A 25,807-nucleotide genomic window follows, 5' to 3' on the forward strand; every position below is an offset into this window, starting at 1 on the left:
TTATAAAATAAGTTTGTATGTTTATATAGTAAAACATTTCAAATCTGTGGAATTCTGAAAGAGGTTGTTCTGAAGTATATCCAAAAAGCCTTTCATAAAGCAAATAGTTTTAAATTTGATTGTAGGGGAATATTTAACCTATTTGAAACTATTTTCAAACTTTTTAGGAGGATATTTAGTTATAATTAATAGATAGTTTGATTTTTAATTACTTCAAGGCATGTAGTAAATACTTGATAATATGTTGTTAAAATGCTTAGAATAGTGTGTTTTGAAAAAATTACATTTCTTTATAATTTCAGACTTCAAGTTTATTTAGACTGTATTTTCCTCTTTCTCAATGATGGAGAACATCCTGGCTTTTTAAAAAATAACTACTTTTCATTGTATGTATAGTTGTGGATGTTTAGAATGATCTACTTTTTATGTTACTATTTTTGCAGGTTCTATAGCAGTACTTCCTATAGTATAGAAATTTGGCAGTTGATAGGTTCTTTTTGAACTTTTTCAAGTTGTCTTAATAGTGGTAATATTGGTTGGGCCTTGTTATAATATTGTTTAACCTAAATTATTGTCAAGTGGCATGAATTCTAAGCAATCTTAATTATATTATGGAATAATGCTAAGATTTAGCTGTAGGAAGAAGCTAAGGTAATAAATTTTTGGTTTGATGCTGGTATTTAATTTTGATTTCAAAATTATATTTGCAGTTCAAAGGATGTTTGGAAAAGGTAGATTAATCATATACCTTTATTATGAAGACGGCATTCAGTAGAGGTATATAAATGTAAGGACAGCAAATATCACCACCAATATTAATGATAACTTATACTTTTTAAAAAATTTTAAACGGAAGTATTTGTTGATCTGTTTTTTTGGTAGCAATTTAAAAAAAATTATTTTCATTCCAAAATTATCTGCCTCTCTCCCCATTAAGAAGGCAAGAAATGTGATGTCCATTATACATATGAAATCACGCAAAATGTATTTCCACATTAGCCATGTTGCAGGAAAAGAAAAAAATAAAGTTGAAAAAAATGCACTCAGTTCATCAGGTCTTTCTCTGGAGGTAGATAGCAGTTTTCATGAATCCTCAGGAAATTGTCTTGGATCGTTGAATTGATCAGAATAGCTAAGGGTTTCACAATTGACTGCAGTTACAATATTGCTGTTACTGTGTACAGTATTCTCCTAGTTTTGCTCACTTGACGTTGCATCAATTCATATAAGTCTTTCCAGGTTTTTCGGAAACCATCCACTACATCATGTCTTATAACAGCATTCCATCACGCAATCATGTACCATAACTTGTTCAATTGATACGTATCTCCTCAGGTTCCAATTCTTTGCTACCACCAAAAGAGGTGGCTTCTACTTTTCGTAGTGCTTTTGTGTATATGAGCTCATTTGAGCTTTCTGGGATCCCTTTGAATTTCAGTAGGGCAGGGGTCATTATCATCTTACCAATGGATAAGGTCACATACCTGTTTAATACCATTAATATGTGCATAAAATTACTCAGATTTTCCAAGCCAGTATTTTATATTGTGTTCATATTCATTATATTGATCCTGTACTAAATAGTATAATCACTTTCAACTTATAAGCTATATTGCTATTACATTGAATAACTAATTGATTATGAATCTGTGCCAACCAAGGTATCTGAATCCAGACTACAGAGAGATTACTTGCATAGGGAAAGATCTATACAGCCATTGCTCAGGCTGAGCTGTGGTCCATGCTAGATGCCTTATTGGGGATATTCATTGAACTTGGCATTACCTTTCTCATTGTTCCATGCAACCAGCCATGAGGGTACCCAGTTCTTGAGAGCATACTTAGAACTTTTGGGCTTTAACCCTTGTAGTTAGAAATGGGCTTCTGTTCTCCTCTGTCAGTGGGAAGTGTCTGTTTAAGTAGATTTTGGGATGGGGTGGTTTGTGTGTATATGTATATATAAAAAATATGTTATATGTAAATATCATATATTATTATATGTAACATATTAAAGAAAAAATCAAAGAGGGAAAGTCATTGTCACTAAGGGAGATTAGGAAAGACTTCTTGAAGAAGGCAAGATTTTAGTTCATACTTAAAGGAGGCCAAAGAGGATAGGAGACAGTTGAAGAAAGAGAGAATTCCAAGCATGGAGGGATAGCCTGTGAAAATGCAAAGTCTAGAGATGGAGTATCTTGTGTGAGGAACAGCAAAGGAGGCCAGTGTTAGTAGATTACAGAATATGTGGAGAGGAATAAGGTGAAAGAAGACTAGAAAGATATGGAGGGGTTAGGATATGAAGGTCTTTAAAAGTCAAATAGATAATTTTATATTTGATCCTGGAGGTGATAGGGAGTTAATGGAGTTGATTGAATGGGTGTGACTTTATGTAACATGGTCAGACCTGTGCTGTAAGATGATCACTTTGACAGCTGAGTGGAGGATGAACTGGAATGGGAAAAAACTTGAAGGAAGGAAGTGTTTGAACAGTATAGGCATGTGATGGGATTGAGGCCTGCACCAGGGTGGTGGTGGTGTCAAAGGAGATAAGGGAACTTAATACAACAAATATTGTGAAGGTAAAATAACTAGACTTGATACCTGATTTGCTATAGGGAGGAGTGATGAAGAGTGAGGAGTTGAAGATGACACATTTCAAGCCTGAGTGACTGGGAGGATAGGGATGGCATTCTTGACAGTTATAGGAAATGAGGGTTTGAGAGGGGTGGCACGATAACAAATTCAGTTTTGGATATGTAGAGTTCAAGACACTTATGGGATATTCAGTTTGAGGTGTCCAGTAGATAATTAGAGGTATGAGACAGCAGGTCAGGAGTGGATAAATAGATCTGCGACTCATAAGCATAAAAATGATAATTGAATCCATGGGAACTGATAAGTAGACCAACCAAAATAGTAGAGAGGGAGAAGAGATGAGAGCCTAGGACAGAGCTTATGGAGATACTCATAAAATCCAACAAAGGAAATAGACAAGGAGTGGTCAGGTAGGTTAAGTAGAGAACTAGGAGAGAGAACAGTGTCATGAAAATCTAGAGAGAAGACAATATCAGGGAGAAGAGAGTGATTAACAGTGTTAGAGGCTACAGAAAGGTCAGGAGGATGAAGATTGATAATTTTGGAATGAGCAATTTCAATTGAATGATGAGGTCAAAAGCCAGACTGAAAAATTTTTAAGAAGAGAGTTAGAGGAAAAGGCAGTGGGGGCACTGATTATAGATGGCTTTCTCAAGGAGTCACGAAAGGGAGAGAATGATACAGAAGGATAGCTAGCTGGGATGGATTGAGCAAGCAAAGATCTTTTGAGAGATGAATTGGGATCACTTGTGCTTGTAGGTGTTTGCCTTAGCAAAAAGGACCACCCCTTCATGTGAAATGGGTAAAGGGGAAGAGAGTTGCGGAAGGCATCTGAGTGATGTGAAATGAGGAACTGGAGAAATCAAGGAGCTCTTTTGGAATGGAATCAATTTTTTCAGAGAAATATGAGTTCTTAGCCGACAGGATTGGGGTGAAGCTGAGCTGTGGCAGATTCGAGGAGGGATAAAAAGCTTTGGGAAAGTCTGTGTGGTGAGTTGAGAGTGAATAGATTAAGAAGGTGTAAAAGAGTTGTCTTGCTGCCTAATTGAGAGTATGCAACATAGATTTGTAGTGGATACAGGCATCATGGTTTGGGTATTTTTCTCCAGTTTTGTTTAGTAGCACATGCTTGAGTGATGAAGGGAAAGAGGACAAGCATTTATTAAGTGCTTATTATGTACCAGGCACTGTGTCAAGCACTTTACACATATTATCCCATTTGATCCTCTTATAAACCATGTGGGGTAGGTGGTGTTATCCCCATTTTACAGATGAGACTGAGGCAGACAGATATTAAATGACATGCTCAGGGTCAAATAGTTAATGAGTATCTGAAGCTGAATTTGGGTCTTCTGTCTCAAGGCCCAGTGCTCAATCCGCTGGTGCCACCTACTTGTAGATTGTAGGACTAATCCAAGGCTGAGGCTTAGCAGGGCAAGATTTTTGATAACATAAGGGGGCAAGGTACTTGAGAGAAGAGGGTAGTGTAGAATCAAACTGGTTTACCAAAGGATCAAAAATGGGGAAAGGAAGAGATTGTAGTTAGAGTGATGGGGGTGGTTTGGGAAAGAACTGAGAATAGGAAAAATTGGAGGTCATGGTGAGGACCAAGAACAGGTTTAGGGCTTTCAAAGCAGAGGCATATCTGTAATAACAATGAATTATGATCAGATAAAGGAATTTCAGGGTTTGTGAAATTGGAAGTGGAACACTTGTGGGTGCTGGAAAATCAAGGGTATGACCATCCATCTGTCTTTAGCTGACATGCAGCGGAGGTACAATAGGTCATGAGAATTGAGTAACTTGAAGAACTGTGAAGTTAAGGTGTTTGAGGGAATATTTACATGTATGTTGAAGTCCCTTAGTATTAGGCAGGAATTGAGGAGGATAGAGACAGTGAGCCAGACTCTGAACTCATTAAAGAAGGGGGGGAGGGGGAGAGTGTCTTGAAACTCAGTAGCTACCAGAATCTTGATTGAATGATAAACATAGATTGAATGAACCTCAATAGAAGAAAGGTGAGTGATGGTGGTAGAGGGAGAGCTTAGAAATGGCATTCGGGAAAGCAAGGGGTATTCCAACTCCTCTACTAGGACCAGGGGGTATGAGTGAAAGTATAGTCATTGCTATTAAGGGTGGCCAGGGTAGCTTTGTCATTAGGATAGACCCAGTTCTCAGTAAGTGCAAGAATATAAAAGGAGTGAGGAAGAAAAATATTTTTTTTGTTGTTTTTTGTTTTTGTTTTTTAAAGTTTGTTACTTTTGGAGCAGGCATTCCAGAAAGCACAGTAGAAGGAGAGTGGGTAGCTTTGGAGTAGGAAGTTGAAGTTGATAGTAATAAGGGTGCTGGCAGTGGGGAGATAGAGAGCAAGATTTGAACAGTGACAGTTAGAGGTTCAGACCGACTGGGATATGACCAAATGGGAGTATGTTAATCATTGAATAATGAATTCAGGCAGGCTATTATCACTAGGGAGTTTGTGTTGGGTGGGGATGGAATTGTAGGGTGTTAGGCCTCTGCTTTGTGTATAGCTAGAAGGGGGTGGAGAAGTATAGGTGCAGGTGAAATAGCTGATAATCATAATTGAGCAAAACAAATCCACACATCTGTCGTGTCCAAAAACGTGTGTCTCATTTTCACCTCCTTGAATCTGTCATTCCTCTGTCAGGAGGTTGTAATATGTTTCATCATCAGTCCTCTGGAGTTGTTGGTCACTACATTGAACAAAAATTTTTAAGTCTTTCCAAGTTGTTTTTTTTTTGTGTGTAGTATTGTTGTTCTTGTGTACATTGTTCTTCTGATCCCAGGAACACCTGAGTTCAAATCCAGCCAGCCTTAGACACGTGTCTAAGCTTAGCTGTGTTACCTTGTTAAACTCGGCTTCAATTTTCGTAACTGTAAAATGGTAATTGATAATAGCGCCTGTCCCCCAATGTTGTTGGGAGAATTAAACAAGGTAGTAATTGTAAAGTGCTTAGCACAGTGTTTTGCACAAAGTGGGTAAAATACCTCTTTCCTTCCTTGCTTCCTTTCTTAGTATGTACCAAAATTTTTTTCAGTTGTTTCCAATTGATGGGAACCCCCTTTGTTTCCTGTCTATTGCTACAACAAAAAGATGCTGTAGTTGTAAATATTTGCACACATCGGTCTTCTTTTCTTTGGGGCATATTTAGTGGTATTGCTGAATCGAAAGTATTTATAATTTAGTGATATTTTGGGCATAATTCTAAATTCCTTTTTTTAGAACGGCTGGACCAATTCACATATTGAGATATTTTATATATTGACTTTTGTTTCCTCTTTGCTGATACACATATGCCTTTTTTTTATGCCTTCTTTCTCTTATTGTTATTGCTAACATTCTAGAATGGTGTCAGACAACTTTGGTGAAAACTAGGCACCTTTGCTTTACTTTTGTATTATGGGAAAGATTTTAGTGTTTGCTCATTGCAAATAATGCTAGCTTTGGGTTTTAGTTACGTACTTTTTATCATTTTTACAAATGGCTCTTCTATCTTTGTATTTTGTTTTTAGCGTAAGTGAATGTTTTTAAAAACTTTCTGTATTTATCAAAAATAATGTGATTTGGGATATTTTTCTTTTTTAACATAATTATGTTAATTATTTTCCTGTTAAATCATCCTTGTGTACCTGCTAGAAATTCAGCTTCATCATATTGAATAGTTTTTGGATATATTGCTAATATCTCTTTCTCAAGATTTTATTTAAAAATTTTGCAGTTAATATTTATTAGTGACATTGGCTTATAGTCCTCTTTTATTCTCTGGTTTGGGTAAATTTTTCCCATAAAAGAATTTTGGTAAGAGTGCTTTCTCAATTTTTGGGAATGATTTGAGTAGAATAGGTTTAGTTCTTTAAACATTTAATAAAATTCATCTGGAGATCTTCTATGACCAGGGTTTTTTCCCTTTGGTAGTTCTGTTATTGGGCAGCTAGATGATGTAGTAGATGGCATGCTGGGCCTGGAGTCAGGATGACTCCACTTCATAACTTCAAATATGGCCTTGGACACTTACTAGCCCCGTGGCCCTGGGCAAGTCACTTAACCCTGTTTGCTTCAGGTTCCTCATTAATAAAATGAGTTGGAGAAGGAAATGGCAAACCACTGCAGTATTTTTGCCAAGAAAATCCCAAATAGGGTCACAAAGAGTTGGACATGACTGAAAAAAAGATTGAACAACAAAGTTCCTTTACAGTTAGTTTGATTTCTTTCTTCTGTTTATTTTTTGAAATTACATTGTTTATATTCCCTATTGTTTATTTGGCTATCTTATATTTTTTATAGATATTCCTCCATTTATTTTGAAATCTTAGTTTTGCTAAAATGTTTGTGTATAGTAAGTCATGATAATTTAAAAAAAATTTTCTTTGGGATTTTACCTTGCTGAAATTATCAAAATAAAAAGTGATTTTTTTCCCCTCCTTTTTAATCAAGTTAGTGAAGAGTTTTTTGATTTTTTTTCTTTTCAGAGAACTAGCTTTTAGTGTTATTTAGCAATTCTTTAGTCCTTTTGTTTTTCGGTTTATTTACTTCTAATTTAAAACATTTTCTCTTATGTACTGTTTTGTGATTTTTACTTTATTTTTTATTGATGGTTTTTTATTCCCTTTCCTTTCTTGCCTAACATTTTATTCATTGTCTTGAGAATTTTTTCTAGTTTTTACTTGCTAATTTTTCTGTCTTTCTTTGCATTCACTGTTTTATTGGTTTTGGGGGTAGGCCTCTCTTGTTCTTGTTTCTTACATATTTTTTTTCTGTTCCAGGTAGATTTCTATCACTATTTGGGCCTTTCCCTATTTAGTGCTTCCATTTTAATCCTTCCTAGACCACTGGAACTGGTATCTTTCAGTGACCTCTTCATGTTGGAATTTGGATAGGATAGATTAGATCCCTGAATGCTGTATTTGCCCTGTTGTTACCTCCTCCTCCCAACAAGTTGACCACTGCTTCTTGACGTTTTAGTGTTTTCCTCTAGGAGGTAGGAATGGGGGTGGCAGGGAGTGGGTGTCAGACTTGGTCATTACCAAGAGGGGACAGGATAGAAACCACCAGGATCACAGTGAACAAGATCAAAATGGTGTGTGCTAGGTTCATCACAAGCAGGACCATTAGGTCTGTTTACCTAGGTTTCTGTTGTCATTTTAGAAGGCTTTACATTTCAGGGGCAGAGATTGCGTCTCATCTTATTACTGCCGTTTTAGTAATGTATTTGGCCAATTTCTTTTTCTTTTTTTGAGATATTATACAGATAACTGCCAACACTACCATCTTTTTGGAAGCCTCAATTTCCTAATATTTATGAAGAGCTTGTCCTTGTGTATGCTATGTAAATGAAGGCTTTCTCTTTTAATTGTGGGTTGGGGCCAGAAAGCCTAGCATGCAGGGAAGCAGATATGGAAGTCTCTGAAGAACACAGTGGCAAGGTGAATTGAAATGTGTTTATATCATTAGATAATTGGATTTTATCTTGTAGCTTTGTATGCTTCTGACTGACAAATTAAGCCTAATTCTTCACCGTGCCTTCCCCATTCTAGCCTCCCAGAGTGGAACAGAGAAGTAGAAGTAAGTTTCTGGAGTATACACAGGGCAAGGTTGTCCTGAAGTATGTTGATCTTATATTTAAGTCTCTTATCTTAGTACTTTTTCCGAGTACTTAGTTCAAAGTTAGGTCAGCCAAGGAGGCTGTCAAAAAGAAAACAAACAACTTTGGAACTTTATTTAAAACAAATATGCCAGAAGGGCAACGAAAATTTTGCTATGACTTAGAGAGTGTATTATGTTTATATTTTTGCCAATATCATGTAAAGGCTATGTATACGCAGAGTTCTAGTTGATTTCCATTCTAGATAAGAAAGTATAAAAGCTAGAGGAATGATTTCTAGTCTCTTGGCTATCAGTTAAAAGGAAATATTCCTTTAAAGATGGGAAATATTTCTTCAGAGGTTTAAGGAGATATAGGGGAATTCCCACCAGGGGCAGGAGGTTGGATGGTAGAACAACATTACAGAAAGAAGGAAAGAAAAATGACCATTGAACATCTGAACAGTTCTGAGCTAAATAAATGGTATAAGTTTCTTCCTGTAGAAGGATGAGAGCTGGATCATTTTAAGGAAGCAGCTTCTGGTGTACAAAGGAATGGTGGAGTGAATCCATAGGTGGAGGTCATAAGGTAATGGTCAGAGGAAGAAAGTAAGAATAGTGGTGGTTGGTGAATCGTTTCTGAGGAGTGCTAAGGCAGCTGTTAGTGAACCTGATTTTAACAGAGAGGTCTACTGTTTTCCTGGGACATATATCTGGAATTTAATGGAGCTTTTAGGAATCCTTTAATACTGACAGTCACTACACACTTTGGGTCATCCATGTAGGAACAGGATATCATTAGAATGAACCTATTAAACATTCTTAGGGAATATGAAGCCTTGGGCAAAAAACTGAAGATGTTAGCACTGATAGTGATTTCATGCTTCTTCTGTCTATTGAAGGTAGAGATTACAAAAGAGAACAGTGGACTTGGGAGCTGAATGACTGATTTGGGAGTTGAAGGTGTTATCTCAAAATGGAGTTTGAATTTCTGGACCATGGATTTAAAATACAGGAATGATAAGTTCTTGGCCAGGAATGAATTGTACCTAACCAACTGCATGTAAAAACACTTTCTTGGGATATTGCAAAGGTAATCAAGCTTTAAATTAAAAAGGTAGGTGGAGGGAGAGAATGGTTTTTGTAAATTGATAGGCTTGATACTACATTGTGTAACAGATACAGCACTGGAGAAGAAATAACAACAGAAAAGAAGATCAGAAATTTAAGTGAGATAATATCGAAAAGGAACTGCCAATAATACAATTCATTTGTATCAGTTATAAAAAGGGTGAATTAGAGATCCCTGTTCCAAGGGGGCAAAATTAACTTCATTGGGATTGATGAAACCTAATAGGATGGCTCTCATGACTGAAGGTTGAGTTTGAAGGAGTATACCTTATTCAAAAGGACTAGAGTAGATAAAAGAGAGAGGTATTTATATAGTGTGACTATATATTTATTTGAGGAAATCTAGTACCCTGATGGTTGAAATGTGGAAGAGAGAATTTGGGAGAGGATCAAGAGACTTAGAAACAGAAGTGATACTGTTGTGTGGGTATACTGTGTACTACATGGATAGAAAAAGTTAGATGAGGAGTTTGGAAAAAAGATCTTGAGGCTTGTATATAGGCATGGTGTAGTGATTGGGGTCTTCTGCTTTCTGGGCATCTCTCTGCTGGCACTCCTCTGCCAAAATCAAAGCAGCTGGTAAATTAGGACTTGCTGTGATTGTGGTTTTATCCAGCAACAAGGAGAATTGCTATTTTGGACTTCTTACCAAAGAGGAGGAACTGGTTGTTGAGGTAGAAATAACAGAAACCTTGGGGGCAATACTACTACTGCATCATACAACTTGCCATGCAAAGCTGAAAGCTAGACATTGTTTGATGTTTATCCTAGATTTTGAGAGAGGAGATTTAGAAAATTCAAAGAAAGGATAGATAGGATCCGTATTTTGAAGGGAAAGTTGACTCAGGAAGCACTCAGAAATAAAATAAAGCACCAACAGTAATCATTCCAAGGGGAGGGAAAAGAGGTGCTGCCTAAAGAGATTAATGTTGGATATACAAACAAACTCAGATTTTGAAAAGACTTATATAGAATGTGAAACTAAGAGCAAGTAGCTAGAGATAAATAACAAGAGAATAATATAGTCCTGTAAAAATAGTGTCAGTAGCACTAAACTCAGAATAAGCTATGTCTGGTGATGAATGTTCACGGCCAAAACAAAAATTTTTTAAAGTTATGTTGGAGGCAAGAGAACAATCCAAGTATAGATGATGATTCCTCCTTGGGGGTGGGGGTGGATGGTGATAACAGACAATGGTGAGAAGACTGAATAGCTAGATTCTTATTTTGCTTGTTTTCTTTTCCAAGGGGAATTGTCTTTGAACTGAGAACAGAACAAAAATAGGGAGTAAAAACTCAAGATACATGAGGAGACAGAATCTGACTTTCCTCATTGAGTTGTTATTAGGCCTGAGTAGATTATATTACAGAGTACTGAAGAATTAAAATTGTAATTATTGATCTGACGTCTGTGATGTAGAAGGTCTTGGGGAATGTGAGAGGTTCTGCAGACTTGGTACATGCTCTAATTTTTGAAAAAAGGAAAGAATGAATTCTGCAGACTATTGGGCCATTGAGTTTGACGTTTTTTTGCAAAATTTCAGTACACCATTTTATAGTTTTATTGATTGTTGTCAAGTAATAAGGTGATGAATATGATAGACAAAGCATTTATTAAGTACTTATATGTCAGACAATATGCTAAGCATTGAAGATACTAATAATGCAAGTAAGCAAACCATAGTTCTTGCCCTAAGAGTTTACATTCTAATAAGGGAAGGCAACATAGGGGACCTGGAAGGAGATGGAGTGTAAGTGTAGCTCCCTTCCTCTCTCCCAGCATTTATATTTAGAATCCCAAGAGAGAAAGCCACAATCAGTTCTATAAATCTTTTGATTTCTCACCTGAGTTATCCAAAGACATTTTTCTAGCCTTCCTGAAATTCCAGGGAAAATTGATGCTCGCATCATTTGGCTAGGAAACTGTGTTGTTACTTCTTTTACTTTCACACCTCCCTCCTCCCCAAACCACTGAGATCTGTCACTCTTTTCCTAATTATGATGTCCCAGGTTTCAAACAGTCAGTTAACAAGTATTTATTAAGTGCTTACCAAGTGCCAGACAGTGCTAAGCTTTGGAAATACAAGTACAAGCAAAAAGGTAGACTGTTCTTACCCTCAAGGAGGACTTGTGTAAATGAAAATATATAACAGCCTTTATGGAAACAAAAACCTAAATAAAAATATTTAATACTTATAATTGGGCAGTATCAGCAAAATGAAGATAATACCTAAATCAATGTACATGTTTATGACAACACCCAACTACTTCATAGAACTAGTTAAAATAATAACAAAATTCATTAGTAGAAATAGGTCAAGAATTTCAGAGGAAATACAAAAAAAAATGAATTAAAGTTGCTTAATGCTATGAGATTCAAAATTATACTATGAAGTATTAATAATAAAACTATTTGGTTCTGGTTAAAAAATGCAAAAGAGGATTAGTGGAAAGGAATAGATAACAAAACCTAGAAGACAATGAACGTTGCCTAGAATTCAGTAAAATCAAGAACAGAAACTACTGGAAGATAGCAACCTCCTCAGCAAGAACTGTTAAGAAAATTGGGAAGTAGTTAGGCTGAAAATAGGTTTAAACCAACATCTTCGTCATGTGTCATGATCAATTTCAGTTAATGTCATTTAAGTATAAAAGGCAAAACTATAAAAACAGAGGAAAATGGAAAGAAGTACCTTTTCACAATTATAGGTAAGGGAAAATTAAGAACCTTACAGGGGATAGATATTATTACCAAAAAAGATGAAATAGAGAATTCTACTTATATAAAATTTTTACAATGAACAAAATTATGCTTATTCATTAATATGTCTGTTTGGGCCAGATGATTCAGAGGTATAATGAATTGGATTCAGAGTTGAACAGGAGGAAAGCAGACTAGATTACCTTCAAGAAATTGCAGATCTGGAGAACAATTTGAAACTATGCCCAAAGGGCTATAATAAAACTGTGCATACCTTTTGATCCAGCAGTACCACTTCTAGGTTTGTATCGTAAAGAGGTCATAAAAAATGGAAAAGGACCCACATGTACAAAAATATTTATAGCAGCTTTCTTTGTGGTGGCAAAGAATTGGAAATTGAGGGATACCCATCAGTTGGGGAGTGGCTGAACAAGTTGTGGCATATGAATGTAATGGAATACCATTGTGCTATAAGAAATAATGAGCAGGCAGATTTCAGAAAAACCTGGGAAGACTTATATGAATTGATGCTGAGTAAAGCGAGCAGAACCAGGAGAACATTGTACACAGTAACAGCAACATTGTATAATGATCAACTTTGATAGAGTTAGCTCTTCTCAGCAATACAGTGATCTAAGACAGTTCCAAAAGACTCATGATGGAAAATGCTATTAGCCACATGCAGAGAAAGAACTATGGATTCTGAATGCAGATTGAAGGATACTCTTTTCTCTTTTTTTTGTTTTTTATTTTTTGAGGTTTTCCCCTTTTGTTCTGATACTTCTTTTACAACATGATTAATGTGGAAATAGGTTCAATATGATTGTACATGTATAGCCTATATCAGATTGTTTGCTGTCTTGGGGAGGAGGAAGAAAAAAATTTTGGAACTCAAAATCTTATAAAAGTGAATGCTGAAAACTATCTTTACATGCAATTGGAAAAAAATACTATTAAATGGAAAAAGGAAAAAATGCAGAGCTTCTTTAATGATCCCAAACTTCTCAAAGTAGAGGCCCTTCTTTTTAACATTTTTGGTATTGCATGGAATGCAACAGATTCTGAAGGATTAAAAATTTGAAAACACAGAACAATTGAATGGTACTTTGATGTGTTAGTGGGCTATAACATGTATTCACCTTCAAAGAAGAATATGAGTAAAAGATGTCATCAAGTGATTATGATAGGCAGAAATGATGAGTTGGTCCTGTGATGATGATACATGGACATCCAGAGTGCTTCATTACCCTTGTGATGTCAGAAGAAACTGAGGAAATCCTTCAGCATCTAATGACCTTATGGGTGAACATGAACAAGAGTCATACAAGATGAGTTTTCAGGGATGGTTTGGGATCTGCACTTCACAGCAATAGATCATAGATCCTTTTGAGCATATTGAATATATTGCACAAATAAAATCAGTGATGCTAGAATAAAAAAAGAAACTATCAGAAGAAAAATGTTTGAATCAAACAGCTGTAATAAAAGCCTGACAATCAAAATATGTAGGATATGAGCAGTCTTCCAAAGAAAAAATGTGAATGATAATGGTCATGTAAAAAAAAAAAAAACCTCAAATCACTGATGGAAGTATTGCCTCAGCATTCATCAGCTGGCATATAATAAATACTGGAGGTTCAGTGGGAGAGAGAAACACTTTAATATGCTTATAATGGAACTGAATTGATCTGACCATTCTGACATTGTGAAACTATGCTAGAAAAGTGTTGTTTGTACATTGGGAGTTAATGATAGGATGAAAGCTCATACCTTTGAAAAAATAATCATAGCAGCACCTTTTTTAGTTTCATAAAAATACCCAAGGGATCAATGTTAGGTTTTGACATTTAAACTAATTAATAGATCCTGGCATAAGTGACATGTTTATTAGCAGATAACAAAGTTAGAAGGAGTAGCTAACACACTGGATGAATAGAAATAGGGATTGGGCTTGTGATTTCATTGATAGAGAACTTCCAGATGAGGAAGTTCCCTCTACCAAGGGAAGAAGGTATGCATACCTTCTCAGAAAGTTAAAGCCTTCGGATTTGCCTAGAATACTGAGAAGTAAAACCATTGTGTTTCAGAGGCAGGACTTGCACCTAAGTTTTTACTGTCTCCAGGGCTAGCTTTTTTCCATGACACCACACCATCATATTAAATGATAGACTATAAAAAGATCGCAATAGATTTAATAGGGCCAATTCTAATAAGATTTAACTTAATAGGGATAAATGTAAAGGTTTACACTTTGGTTAAAAAAATCTTCATAAATACAAAATGGGAGATATGTGGTTTATTAGCACTATCTGAAAATGATCTGGGATTTTTAGTAGCTTATAAACTTAATATGAACCAACGGTGTCATATGGCAGCCAAAAAGTCTTTTGCAATTTTAGGCAGCACTAAGAAAAATATTTTGTCCAGGATTAGGCACATGATAATGCATTTGTACTCTATCATGGTCAGACTATATCTGTAGCATCGTGTTGGTCCTAGGTGCCATATGTTAGACAGGACAGTAACAAGCCAGAGTGTGAGTGGGAAGGATGGTGATGGGTGGCAAGAACAAGACATGAAAGGATTAGTTGAAGGAATTGTTGATTTTTAGCTTGAAGACCAGTAGTAGCACTAGGGATGGGGACATAGTAACTTAGACAGAGCTATCTAAAAGTGGAATTCGCTTCTTTGGGATTTAGTGGGTTTCTCTCACTAGAGATTTTAAATCAGTAACCAATGCCTTGCTAACTACTTGCTATATACTTTATTTGGGGATTTGTGGAGAACTCGAAGAAACAATAGAGTCAAATCATGGTAATGTTTCAAAGCTTAGAAAATAGGCTTCATAGGCTAAGGAAATAGTCTCATAGGTTAGAGAGGCTGCATGGTATAGTGCAGGGCTGTCCAAAGTGTGGCTCGCCTACAAACATAAAAATTTACATAAATGCTTAAGTAAACGAAGCTGAGCTACCACAGAGCTCTCACTAAAATGGCAAATCAAAATATATTGTCTACTATTTCAATAAAAACCTAAGGTTGGACAACCCTGGTATAATGGAAAGGAGTGCTGTTGGAATTAGGAAGACCTTGGGTCACATCTTGCTTTTTACATTGTAACCATGGGCAAATCACTTCTTTGAGCATGAGGCAGTTTACTCTCAAGTTCCTGGGAGAGTCACTTTACCCTTTTTGCCTCAGTTCCTCATCTGTAAAATGAGCTGGAGAAGGAAATGGCAAGTCACTCCATTATTTTTGCCAAGAAAACCCTAAATGGAGTCTTGAAGAATTGGACACAGTTGAAATGATTGAACAACAACAACATTATAGGTGCATCTGTGATGGTGAAGGGAATTACCCTACAAATGAAATCAGAAGTCCTTGATGTGTAGAAGTTAGGGGACATGTAAAGAAATCAGAGGCAGGGTTATTTTGCCTGTACAAAAGATGAAGAAGTACTTTAACTCTTTCTAAACTTTCCAAATTCACTTATTTCATTATTTCTCAAAAGATAATGATTTTTTAAAAATCAACTTTTCAACTCAGTTGAGGACAGGAAGAAATGAGCTTAAATTACAAATATGTTGGTTTGATTTAAATGAAGAATACTCTTGAAAATTAAGTGGTATATTCATTAGAAATCTCTTGGAAATCTAAGTGGATTGCCATGTCCATTAGTCTGACATAGTAGGTGAAGTGCTGGATTTTGTAGTTAGAAGATCAGGGTTTGAAAAACCACTTCAGTTTTGTTTGTTTTTTTGAAATTCAGTTTTATTTTCAGCTCTGAATTCTTTATTTCCTTATGCCCCTCCACCACCTATTGAGAAGGCAAAAACCCCCAAATCCTTTGCAGATATGTGCAGTCATGCAATACAAGTTTCCGCATTGTCACCCCCCTGCCAAAAAAAGAAAATTAAAGAATGAGAAGCAAATATTCTCTAATCTGCACTCCAGAATCCGTTGGTTCTCTATATAGATGTGGATAGAATATTTAATCATGAGTCCTTTGGAATTGTGGTTGGTGATTGTTGATGAGAATTACTAAGTCATTCAAAGTTGAATATCTTTACAATATTACTGTTACTGTAGAAAGTAGTCTCCTAATTCTGTATACTTCACTTTGCATCAGTTGATGCAGTTCTTCCCAGGTTTTTCTGGAACCATCCCCTTCATCATTTCTTACAGCTCAAAAGTATTCCATTGTATTCATATAACTTAACTTATTTAACCCCAATTGATGAGCATCTTCTCAGTTTCCAGTTCTTTGTCACTACAAAAGAAATGCTGCTATAAATATTTTTGGGTCCTTTTCCTTTTTCTTGTCCCATTTTGGATACTTATTATCTATGTGATGATAGGAAAAATATTCAACCATTAACCCAATTTCCTTATCTATAAAATGTGAATAATGATAAAATGATTGTTGTGAGGAGAGCATTTTGTAATTCTTAAATGCTATGTCATTGTTGTCATCATCATCAGTGATTTTAAAGGGTTTCACCTCTTTTGGTGCTTTATATTTGAATGGTAAACTGTATACTACTTTATTCTTTAGGTAATATTATTAATGACTCCACAGTATTAAATCCACATTTTTTTTTTCATGAAGGCATTGCTCATAAAGGTAGTCAGAATTGACTCCTAGTCCTATAAAAATCTAGACCTATCATTGGAGATAGACAAGATGGAAAAAGTTTTCCTCTTTGTAGGCTCTTGGTGCACTTAAAATGCTAACACCACTTTCGAGACCAATTTGCTTGTACTGCTACGTGTCTGGATATTTGGTTCTCTCCCCCCCCTCCCACTAGCTTGAAAGGTAATTTATTTCATAAATGGACAACAGAAGTGATGACAATTTGGGGTATAACCCAAAAGTTATTAAAACAAAAGATATGTGTTCATTTAGCATAATGTCATGAGTTATAATGATATTTCAGTGAAAGTAAGGCACAGAAGACTATACAGAAATAATACTGCTAAGTACACAGTCTTGGGAAATAGGCAAAGAATGAATTGTTTCTTAAGATTTTACTTTAGTGAGGAAAATTCTTATTTGTAGATGTAATTCCATGTTAAAGGAAATTTTAGATTGAGGTTACTGTTATAGCTTTAATGTATTTATTGAAAGATGTAATACATCTTTCAATATTTGCAATGTCCCATGTTAGTAATCTTTCAGAGCCTCAATTTCCTTATGTAGAAAATGAATTTCCATATAGTATATTCTATATATTTTATATATGCATTTCTAGATTTTTTTTCAGCAACCTTTGTCTTTATGGATTTAGATCTGTATTTTTAATGCATATATTTAACAGCAATACTCATTGGCTATAATTTAGTTTTAAAATGTAATATGGTGTTATTTAGTTGTTTCAATCGTGTCTGACTCTTTGACCCAGTTTGGGGTTTTCTTGGCAGAGATACTGGAATGGTTTGGTGTTTCCTTCTTCAGCTCATTTCATGGGTCAGGAATTGAGGAAAACAGTTACGTAATTTGTCTAGGGTCACACAATTAGTAAGTGTCTGAGGCCAGATTTGAACTCAGGAAGAACAGTCTTCCTAACTCTAGGTTGAGCAGGCTATGCACTGGACCACCTAGCTGCCCTAAAAATGTAATATATAATTTTCTTTTTGTCTCTCTTGACTTTGTGAATTTTTATTTTTGCCTCATGTGAAATATGATTGTAACTCCTTTTTTATTTTTGGAATTCCCTGAAACAATTGAATTTTGGTGAATTTTGTTCTAGTTCCTCTTTTCATTTTGTATCTTTATTTTATAAATGTTTCTTGCATACAACACATTTTTTTTACTAGTTACTTTCTTTTTTTGGATAATCTAACCCATTTACATTTAAACCTAATAATTAGGTTTGTTTCTTCCATTTAATCTTTTATTTCTTAGGTTAACAGAAATGAGGTGTTTCACATTTATATATCAAAATTGTATAAGATTCCTTGAAAGATATGACAGTAGAGCCAACCTTGATAATCAGAGATAGTGCTCTGATTATTAATGCCAAGTGAGGCATACAAAGATTTTCACCATTGTTTGTGAAGGGAATCTAGTATAAACCCCAAGTCAGAGAAGAATTCTTCAGATGTTCTTCTTTGTAAAAGACATTGTATGATTGTCAAGCTCCAGCACATTACAGAGCTGCTTTGATGAGATCCATAATCATTTAAGAACTTGATCTAAATAATCACACAGGAAAATCTTAAGTAGGTGAAGAGTGCTCATGGAATATTGTCTCTAGTATGGTAGTGGGTAAATGGACAACTTGTAGATCTTGTCTAACATATTTGGACAAACACTGCAAATGTACAATGAGCTGGGGCCAAAATTGAGTAGTAGAAAAGTGGGCTGGATTGTCTTTGGGAATTTGCCAAGTTTTTTTTGAATGACTTAAAACTTTACCCTTATAGAGCTTTTACTTCTCCTCTTCTCCCATTTGAATTTTTTTTTTTTTTACGAGGGAACAGGGATTTTAAAGTTCTTGGAATATTTGGTTTTTCCTCTTTTCCTTTGCCTAATCCGTTTTACAACTCTTTTAATCTTTTGGTTCCTTGGAATCTTTTGTCTCCAGATGAAGCTCTTTTTGTTCTCTCTTTGGAGAGAACATTTTGAAAATTTTTTTTTAAATAATCTTGCACCAGAAACATGAGATTATTGATTTCGTTGTTTAGTGTTTTTCTTGTTAATTGTATTCATTTATCTTGTGTTTTGTCTTATTTGAAATATTCGCTTGTCAGATGCTCACTTTATTTCTGGTTTCTTTGGAAGTAATTACTCAGGTAGATGGATAAATAATAGAGCATTTATTAAGTGCTTACTATATGGCAGGCACTGTGCTGAGCACTATCTGATTCTATTTTACAGGTTCCACCCCAAATAAATAGCTATTTTTTTTTCCCCATGGAGGGACTTTTAAAGTTCAGCTCTCTCTTGTTAAAGGGATGTTAAAATGGGTCACTAAAAAGAATGGAGAGGATAGAGGTCACTGTACCTCTAAAATATACACCTATTGAGTTGTTCCCACTGAGTGTAAAACCCGGAATGGGACTTCAACCCTCTACTCTTATTTTACAAGGTTTTGCATTGAGTGGAGATGATTTTCATTCACTTTTTGTTTTTCAGTTGTTCAGTCATTTCAATCGTGTCTGACTCTTTGTGACCCCTTTTGGGGTTTTCTTGGTAAAGATATTGGAGTGGTTTGCCATTTCCTTCTCTAGCTCATTTTATAGATGAGGAATTGAGGCTATCAGGGTTAAGTGACTTGCCCTGGATCATACAACTGGTAAGTATTTGAGACCAGATTTGGACTCATATAGATAAGTCTTATGAACTTCAGGCCAGGCACTCTGTCCACTCTGCAACCACCTTGTCTTGGTGCAATTCTGATCACTATATATGCCGCTCCCTTTTTTTGTTAACTTCTTACTTTGTGCCAAGCTATGTGCAATGTGCTGAGTGCTGTGATTACAAATAGAAAAATTGAGACACTCTCTTTTCACAAGTGACTCACTCTATTTGGCAGAGATCATCTTAAGTTTAGCTGCAGAATGAATGGAAAGGTTTGAAAATCCTGAGAGCTAGTGATTGGGTGGGTTGCAAAGCCCAGAAATTCTTTGGTTACATAAGTAGTTAATATGGTTGCCTAGACAAATTCATCAGTATCAATTTCATGACTGCATGCTTGCCTGTGTTCTGGAAAATGGACAATGCTCTTGTGCTTTCCCAGTTACCAGTGGAGTGAAATAAGGCTGTGTGCTTGCTCCAGTGCTTTTTAGCATGATGTTTTCAGCAATGTTGTCAGACACTTTCAGTGGGGATATAAATACAGCATCAATGTCAGCTACTGCACTAGTGGTAAATTATTTAACTTGAAAAGGTTACAAGCCAAGACTAAAATGGAAGGAGAGTTGGTGCATGATTTTTTTGTTTGCAGATGATTGTACACTCAGTGCAGCCTCTGAAGCTGAGATGGAACAAATTATGGATCGATTCTCTGCTGCTTGTGCAAATTTTGGCCTAATACCAAGAAAACACAGGTGTTCCACACGCTAGCACCACGCCATCCATATGTGCAACCATTAGTTATAGCAAATGGAGAAGTTTTGAATACAGTAGATAGATTCACTTACATTTCTAGGGATGTACACGTGGATAATGAGGTTGACACATACGTTGACAGAGCTAGCTCAGTGTTTGGGAGGCTCCAAAGGAAAGTGTGGGAGAGAAGAGGTATTAAACTGATTGTCAAATTGAAGGTCTACAGAGCCATTATACTGACCTCCTTGTTGTATGCCTGTGAAACCTGGAGAGTATACCAGTGCCATACCAGAAAACGGAATCACTTCCTTTTGAATTGTCTTAGGAAGATTCTGAAGATCACCTTGGACACTGAGGTCCTTTCTTGAACTGAACTGCCAAGCATTCAAACTCTACTGCAGAGAACACGACTCCAGTGGGCTAGCCACTTTGTTTGAATGCCAAAGGTACTTTCCTAAAAGATTTATTTTACAGAGAACTCACACAAGGCAAGCCCTCACATGGTGGGCAGAAGAAGTGATACAAGGACACTCTAGAGGTCTCTCTGAAGAATTTTGGAATTGATTGTGTGACATGGGAGGGACCGGCATAGGACCTCCCAGCATGGCATACCCACATCAAAGAAGGCATTATGTTCTCTGAGCAAAGCAGAATTGAATAGCTCAAAAGAGACATGAGATGCACAAATTTAGAGAATCCATCCTAAATGTTCACATAGACTATTTGTGCCCTACCTGTGGTAGAACCTCTTGAGCTCGTATTGGTCTGATCAGCCACAGTTGGACACAGTGTAATTTGACTTTACATAGTGATGTAATTTTGGTCTTCTTCGAGACTGAAGAACAACAGCTAGTTAATATGACAGTGTATGAGAGTGTAGGGCATAGAGGCAGCACCAATGGTAAAGCCTGGTAGCCCTCCATCTTACCGGGGGATTGGAGTTGTCTCCTGTCTACTTTAAGCCCTATGATCAGTTAGGCAGCTTGGCTAAAGGTTAAAGACAAGGTGGGAAGGCCTTCCTGGTGGTAGTGGTGATTTGGCCAGTGGGAATGAGTTAAGGGGGAAATGTAAGGATGGGTAGAGAACTTGTGGGGGAAATTATGCTGAGAGCCATTTACTTTTCACTGTCTTGCTAGTGCTTTTTCTGCATTTTTTTCAGTAATGATATTTAACAATTTAGACAAATATTTTTAAAGCATTAGTGAAAATATTAACTTTATTAGCATTGGTATTTTTCTTAAAATAATGTACATTATATATTACTGAAATCTTATATATGAAAATAATTTAAAAACCATTATATTTTATGTTATTAGTTAGTTAACTGTAATTCCATGGTTGATTATAGTCATGTAACTGATACTTGCCCTTATATCATTGTTTTAAAGGTCCATGAGAGTTTTCTTATTTGTTTATTGTATAAATTCATTTACCTTTTTATTATTTTCCTTGTTTCAGATAATATCCCAGAAGATCTAAAAGACCCGTTTTACATAGACCAGTATGAACAGGAACATATTAAACCACCTGTTATCAAACTTTTGCTGTCCAGTGAGTTATATTGTCGGGTCTGTAGCCTCATTTTGAAAGGTGACCAGGTAGCAGCATTAAAGGGACATCAGTCTGTTGTTCAGGCTTTATCTCGGAAAGGAATTTATGTAATAGAGAGTGATGACACACCAGTGACTGAATCTGACCTTAGTTGTGCACCTATAAAAATGGTGAGTACTAGCAGGATTTAAAACATTTTTTAAACTTAGGCTGTTGTGTGTTTTTTAGGGGATAATATTCCCTTGGGCTGTGGTGATGTGAATTGAAATGCACTGAATTTTTCTCTTTAATATTTTGATCTCTTGAAACAGGATTGACTTTTACATCGCATACCTGCATTGTGCAACTGCCTCTGCATGTTTTGGCTAAGTGAATAAAAAGTAATTTAGTTAAGTCAGCAGCTCATCAGCAACTTCCAAAATTCAAGTAAAATGTAATGTAAACATTATATAAGTATTAAATAAGATATTAGAAAATTGGATTTTCACAAAAAAGGTTTTTTAGTAAGTTTAAAATTTCTTAAAATTTGGGTACTTATTTTTACATTATGAAAAAAGGCCGTGTTTTAAGCTATTTTTATCTTGGTGAATGCTGTGTAAGAAAGTTCAAGAAAGATATGACTTAATTTAGGCACATAAATCAAACATTTTTGAGGCAAGCATCTTAGAAATGTTGTGTCTTCATTGTCTACCAGTTTGTCGAATGGATGTCTTTTTAAAGTATTTTTGTTCTAAAACAAGTGATTATACTAATCCAATGCTACTTTCCCTTCATGTTCAGCAAAAGTAATCATATGATTTATGTGATAATGCTAGACTCCAGTTGGATGTATTTTACGTTGACTATATTGGTGATGTTCTTGTCCACAAATACTGTGAATGATTGCATTTGCTCACTGGTATTTTGTAAATGTGCATGACATTTAAGAAAAGGTTAGCGTGTTCATTATATACACTATCTCCCACATGAGTGTACCTACCATTTGTTTATTTGTAATAAGCCCATGGCCTAAATTTCAAATAAAACTGGAATCGAGGAAATATCAGCATGGTATTTGTAAGTAGAAAGAGTCAAATTCTTTGCCACAATTAGGAATTTGAGAAAGTACTAATTGGGAACACGGTGAGAGATGTGTAGTTTTGAATGAGATTGTGACTACCTGCTTTACATATCTATTCCCTAGAGTTCGCATATGGCTATGATTGATGCTTTAATGACGGCCTACACTATAGAAATGATCAGCATTGAAAAAGTAGTTGCCAGTGTCAAACGCTTTTCTACATTCAGTGCCTCAAAAGAGCTTCCATATGATCTGGAGGATGCAATGGTTTTCTGGATTAACAAGGTCAGTACTTTGAAGACATTGCAGTGTCTCTAGGTCATTCAAATATCCTGAATCAATTATGGGCCTGTTGTTAGGGTAAATAATGTTTGTTTAAACTATTCAGATAGAGAACTGGAACTGTGTTCTCCCTTGTGGGGGAGGAAGAAAAATAACTTTATCCTGACAACCTGACCTGTAACTACATATACCTTAGAATTAGTAGCATTAATTTACCTATTGCTATATAAATGTACATATAGAAATTATTACATTATATTAAAGGAGAAAAAAATTGCTTTTCAACTTCAAAAGGAAAATGTCACCCACTCTTAATGATACCCATGACTATTTGTAAAATCATTTAATAATAGTACGTGGGTTTAAGAGCTGTCTATTAAGAATAAATGAAATGTTAAATTCTAGATATCTCTGGGTGGGTAAACAAGATATCGATTATAGCATCTGAAGGTATTTGCATATTATATATTTTTTTTCTTTCACTATTTTAGGTGAACTTGAAAATGAGGGAGATAACAGAGAAAGAGGTAAAACTAAAGCAGCAGCTATTAGAGAGCCCAGCTCACCAAAAGGTAATAAAAGGTTATATTTAACTCCTGGAAACTTTTTGGTTTGGAATCATGGTCAAATACAATTTAATTCAGCCCCAAATGGAAACCTTTCATCTTTGTGATAGTAGCTACTTGTTTACCATTTGCCTCAGCTCACTAAATTTAAGCTGGTGAAATTATTGAATTCACATAAATTCATAAAGAATTACTAAGTGTTCGTTATGTGCAGTAAATTGGAGGTAAAAAGGTAGGTACGATATAAATTCTGTCTTTGCTTACATCCTTTTAGGGGGAAGAGACACCTATACAAGTAACTGATAAAAGAAAGATTGGAGTAAATGCCGAGAAGTCAAGTAGATTATTATGACAAACTAGAGGATGCAGATTCCTCTCTTGGGTGTGTGTGTGTGTGTGTGTGTGTGTGTGTGTGTGTGTGTGTGATGTGATGCAGATTCCTCTCTTGGGTGTGTGTGTGTGTGTGTGTGTGTGTGTGTGTGTGTGTGATGTGTGTGATGTGTATCAGGCAAGTCTTATGGAGGACATAGTACCTGAGTTTAATGGGGATTTCAGGACATAGGAGAATGGATGGTCAGGAGAGACAAGAGTATATTGAGGGAGGAAGTACATTCTATATATAGGGACAACGAAGCAAAGGCATGGAGATGGGAAAGAGCAATATGAGAGCAAGGAATGGAGAATAGTTTTGCTAGAACATGGAGTAGTGAAAAATAAGGAAAGTGGATTGAAGACAGAAATTTGTTGTTCAATAGTTCAGTTGTGTCCAACTCTTTGTGACCCCGTGGACCATACTGTCCATGGGGGTTTCTTGGCAAAGATACTAGAGAGATTTGCTGTTTCCTTCTCCAGTGGATTAAGGCAAATATAGCTTAAATGACTTGCCCAGAATCACACAGCTAGCAATTGTCTGAGGCTGAATTTGAACTTGGGTCTTCCTGACTCTAGGCCCAGCTTTATATCCATTGCGCTACCTAGAGCCTCAGCCAGAAATGAAAGGACCCTGAATGTTAGAATTAGGAGCTTAACTTTTAGTCAGTAGACTGTGGAGAATCATTGAAAGTTTGTGAGTAAGGAGTGGTATGATCAAAGCGTTTAGGAATTAGGAAAATTATGTGACTAACAGTATGGAGGATAGATTAGATATGGAGGGTGGAATACTAGTTATAATGGTCTTTATCATATGTAGTTTAGGTTAGAAGAGATAAAGGCTATGACTGGGGTGGTTATAGTGGCAGTAGATAGAAGAGCATGAATGAGAGATATCTTGGAGGGGGAGTCATCAGAAGTGGGCAGGTTATTTTGGATGTGAGGGAGATGACTCCACAGAAAGGTGGAAGCATAATGTAGAATACTATGGAGGGCAAGATGGGAGAAAGAGTATGTGTGAGTTCAGAATTCTGAGATGACTTAGAGGGAAATGGACGTGTTTGACTTGTTTCCCTCTTTATTAGAGCATGTCTGTTTCATATAAAAATTAGGCATGGGTGTGGAGGGAGGAGGTTCAAAGAGTAAGGGAGTTCTACTGAACTGAATAATACTGTATATGACCCTACCCTTTGTTCCCTCCTCTTCCTTCCCTAATCTGTGTAAATATATTGGTTATAATGCACTTCTGCACTTTCATCATTAGAGAATGTAATGTACTTAAAATGGGAATGTGCCTCATTTTCTCTTGTATTTAAAAACAGCTCAAGCTAAAAAAAATGCATATAAACAAAAATAAAAGACCAAGATTAAAAATGCATCTAGAATTGGCTTTTTGTTTTAGGTATGAATGCTTTTAAAAACTGCTACGATAAAATAGCAAGTATGCATCATATTAATTATTATTGGATTTGCAAAGGGGCACTAAGGCTTAAAGTTTTTCTTTTAAACTATTATATTTTAAACTGAAATTTTCTAATATTACTTTCAACTTGTAGTAGTCATTTAACCAAAAACTTAACTATCTTGTCTTACTAGTATTATATACAAAGTGTGCCTTGCTTAAGTGCATTCAAATATCATTTCTTGATCTGCTGATGTTCCTTTCCTTTCCTACCTTCCTTTCCTTGCTTCCTGAGCAGTCTCCTTCCAAATGGTATTGGAAATTAGTACCTGTAAGTGAACTACGTTTACACCAGTCACCATGCAGATTTCCATGGCTTTTAAATATAAATGATTGCTTTTATTAAAAACTACTTAACAGTAAAACCTATGACAAATTTGTTTACTTGTTCATAATCTGCTTTAAAATAAAATTAAGTTTCTGTAATGTGAATGTCTA

The 25,807-nt window shown here is 35.8% G+C and overlaps 1 protein-coding gene across 4 annotated transcripts in view; it reads left to right on the plus strand.

Annotated features, from left to right (window-relative positions):
• Positions 1 to 25,807, plus strand: part of CAMSAP1 (calmodulin regulated spectrin associated protein 1) — a 119,097-nt gene that overhangs the window by 64,148 nt on the left and 29,142 nt on the right. For 3 of the 4 annotated variants that reach the window (XM_036749580.1, XM_036749579.1, XM_036749582.1), the window contains exons 3-6: positions 21,538 to 21,800; positions 22,814 to 22,975; positions 23,464 to 23,544; positions 25,608 to 25,640. In XM_036749580.1, coding sequence (XP_036605475.1) covers positions 21,538 to 21,800; positions 22,814 to 22,975; positions 23,464 to 23,544; positions 25,608 to 25,640 — 539 coding nt within the window. The remainder of the gene's footprint in view (positions 1 to 21,537; positions 21,801 to 22,813; positions 22,976 to 23,463; positions 23,545 to 25,607; positions 25,641 to 25,807) is intronic. The other variant, XM_036749581.1, reaches the window with a different exon arrangement.

This window comes from Trichosurus vulpecula, chromosome 3, assembly GCF_011100635.1.
Source record: "Trichosurus vulpecula isolate mTriVul1 chromosome 3, mTriVul1.pri, whole genome shotgun sequence".
NCBI lineage: Eukaryota > Metazoa > Chordata > Mammalia > Diprotodontia > Phalangeridae > Trichosurus > Trichosurus vulpecula.